Here is a 3,222-nt window from a genome sequence, read left to right on the forward strand (position 1 = left end):
CATCGGTATAGATATCGGTTATTGGCTACATGAGTTTTAAAATATCGGCATATCGGATATCGGCCAAAATCCCAATATCTTGCATCTCTAGTTATAGTAATTAATACAGCTGAAAGGTCTCTCTGAGATGGTTATGGGGAAATATGAGGACATTGCTGTCAGGTATTTTAAAAGAAATGCTCATATCAATTTTAAAACAATTTTGTTTTTTAATTTATCTAAGTTTTTTCACTCAGTAAACATAAATTCATCAGAAATGTGTTTCTAGCTGCAGCATAACTTGAATAGCTTATCCTCTCTTTGTTGGTGCTAACTCCTGTGAGGCATTTCACGTGGTTATCTATCAGTGTCTGAAATCGGGTCTGAAGAAAGTTTCCTCCTCTCTTCACTTCCAGCTGTGAAACATTTCAAATGGAGATCTTTATTTAGTGAGTCACCAACCCGTAATTTCAGGGTAATTGTTTAAATAAATTGTAAAGACGAAATATTAAATTGATCTAAGGTACAAATCAGTTACAGTCTCTGCAAGCACATATAATCATAAGAAATAGATTTTGTATCAATATACTGATCTAAAAAAGTATAAATTCCTTTAAAATTAGTATATTTGCTCTTAATTTCAGCAGGTAAATAGTAATTAGAAACTATGCACTTGAAATAAGATAATAGCTTTTTGGGGTTTTTTTTATTTTTTTTAACATAAATCATATTGTTCCATCAGCAAACTGTCTGAACCTCCTGCTTAAATCAAGGTAATGAACATCAGGAAAAATTTATTTATATTAAATTTTTTGCAGCTTATGTTTTTTGGGGCCATAACGGGGGCCAGGACCAGTTCTACAGGGGCCCCTCTTGGCCCCCATCTAGGATTACCCATGGACATCTAACAATCCCCGCGGCAACACTGAAATCATGATCTCAGTGATTCACAACTGTGTTTTCTCTGTTTTGGTTTGTTTTTCTTTATCTAAGTTGTTTGTAGTTTATTTTCACAGTTTCCTCAGGTGCCCTCTGATACACAGAAGAAATAAAGGGGAATTCTTTATTACTGTAGTAAGAAGCCGGCTGCAGCAAAGCATTCCAGAACCATGACACTCCCAACACCGTGCTTCAGTTTATTCCAAACAAATGCTCCGTTCTACTGTCCAAACATTTCAAACTTAAATTTATCTCCCCAAAAAGATCAATATTCCAGAAGTTTTGGTCTATATCTATGTTACTTGTTTTTTTATGAACAAGTAAATGTTTCCTTCTGATCTCACATGGAAGTTAAACTAGCGCCATGTCTTGCCGTTTGTAGACTTTTCCCGTTCCAATAGCAGAACAAGGGGAAAGTGTTGAATGCAAAGAGTTCATTTTGTTGCTCTGTACTTGTTACAGTGTAATGACACTAAAACCCTGGAAAAAAAAAATAATTTTGAAGGTTTCTTTTATTAAAATCTCCCCTAATAACAACTTAAGAACATATATGTCAGCTATTAGCTGACCTCTCAATGCAAAAAGTTATTTAGAGAAAATGTGTTTTCATGTTCAGCATTACTCGTTTCTCCCTGTAGTAGTAGAAGAGGACCTGAGGAGGAGGATCAGAGCAGAGCTGCAGGAAAGTCTAGAGGAGGAGATCAGCAAGAAGAAACTGGAGCTCCAGCATCAGTAAGAACAACGCATTGTCCAATCATTACTGTATTCCTCTTAGCCTAAAATATGCATGTTAAAGTTTTGCTCTTAATTAAAAGCATGATTTAACTGCTACAGTAAAAAGGTTTTGCAGGTTTTTGCATACCTCATGATACTTATATTTAATAATTCTTGTGCTTTTTATCTTTTTGCAAGTAAAAAAAACTAGTTTGACTTAAAACCAGCAGCAATTATCTCTTGTCTCCTAATAAAGAAACAATGAATCAGACATTTTTCAACAAACAAATGTGTGCAATGTCTTTTTTTTTTTTCTTTTTTTTTTTTTTGCTGGCGAAGGCTTGAAGAAATCCAGGCCCTGACCCGAGCTGAGGCGACGGCGGCAGCTCATGCTGAGGCGGTGGAGCAGGTGAAAAAGACCTTGGAGGCAGAGAAAGCGTTGCACCTGCAGAAGCTGACAGCGTCCATGGCGACGGAGAAAATGCAGGCAGAGGATGAGAAGCTCAGGTTGCAGCTTTATGTAAGCAGAACATATTCTGGACTCGTATATGAAACATGACCTCCATCTTTCTTTCAATTTTTTTTTTTTTTAGTGGATGGAGGTTAAGATAGCATAGGAGTAGCTCTATTCATGCACATCTTTACTTTTGCGTGTTTACTTTGCTCTAAGCTCACATAACTGTGATGCTTTCCATGCAGAAGGAAGAAACATTTATATAAGCACGTGAAAAATTGGTGTATATGATGTACGTATACACTCAGGACCATTAACACCCCTTTGGACTTTTGCACATTTTATTTCTTTCGATCACAAGCTTTGACTGATGAGATTTTATGTGACATCATTTGCATTCAACATAAAGAGACTGAGACAGAGAAAAGTTGCAATTAGAAAATATTACATTTATTTATACACCTGCCAAAATCAAATTTTACAAAATATTTCTATCGAAGGAAAACCAGCTGATTGTGAAGACTCATTCACACTCTGCAATCCCTCGCAATGACCATGCATGTAGCAACAGTGGAGAGGAAAATTCACTTTTAACAGGAAGAAACTTTCAGCAGAAACTGGCTCCGTGTGAGCGGCCATCTGCTGAGGCTGACTATGGTTAGAAGAGATGGAAGCACATAAAGACATAAACTAAATAAATTATTTGGTGCTCAGGCCCAGGCAGAAGATTTGATGCTGTAAATCAATGTATGCTTGGTTGGATGAGTGACCTAGAAAAGGATTAGAGAAGTCTTCCCCCGGGGCCTGAACACTGGTGGTGGAATAAGCCAGAGGGTGAGTGGGACTGAGAATGAGGGAGGAGAAGCGGTGGAGGTGGGTGAAAGTTTGCTTGCATGTGGGAGAGAGAAGCTAGGCCAGGGGCTAACTGAAGAGGATCTATAAAGATGATTGGCTTTGGAGAAGGTGCGGCCCCAGGGGCTGAGGAGAAGCTAATAAGAGTCTTCCAGATTTAATCTATGCTTAAGCTTCATAATTGAAAGACAAATTAAACATTCTCTGGAAATTTCTTGCATTAAAGGAATAGTGCACCCAAAACATGATTAGCCTTTATTTTCTACTCACCCCCATGCTGAACA

General features: G+C 37.6%; 1 protein-coding gene across 1 annotated transcript in view; it reads left to right on the top strand.

Moving 5' to 3' along the window:
• The window catches only part of chchd3 (coiled-coil-helix-coiled-coil-helix domain containing 3), a 10,202-nt gene that overhangs the window by 3,917 nt on the left and 3,063 nt on the right, over positions 1–3,222 (top strand). The window contains exons 3-4 of the mRNA XM_015391005.1: positions 1,557–1,650; positions 1,972–2,152. Of these exons, the coding sequence (XP_015246491.1) occupies positions 1,557–1,650; positions 1,972–2,152 (275 nt within the window). The remainder of the gene's footprint in view (positions 1–1,556; positions 1,651–1,971; positions 2,153–3,222) is intronic.

Source organism: Cyprinodon variegatus, unplaced genomic scaffold (genome assembly GCF_000732505.1).
Source record: "Cyprinodon variegatus isolate N-32 unplaced genomic scaffold, C_variegatus-1.0 Scaffold521, whole genome shotgun sequence".
Classification (NCBI taxonomy): Eukaryota; Metazoa; Chordata; class Actinopteri; order Cyprinodontiformes; family Cyprinodontidae; genus Cyprinodon; species Cyprinodon variegatus.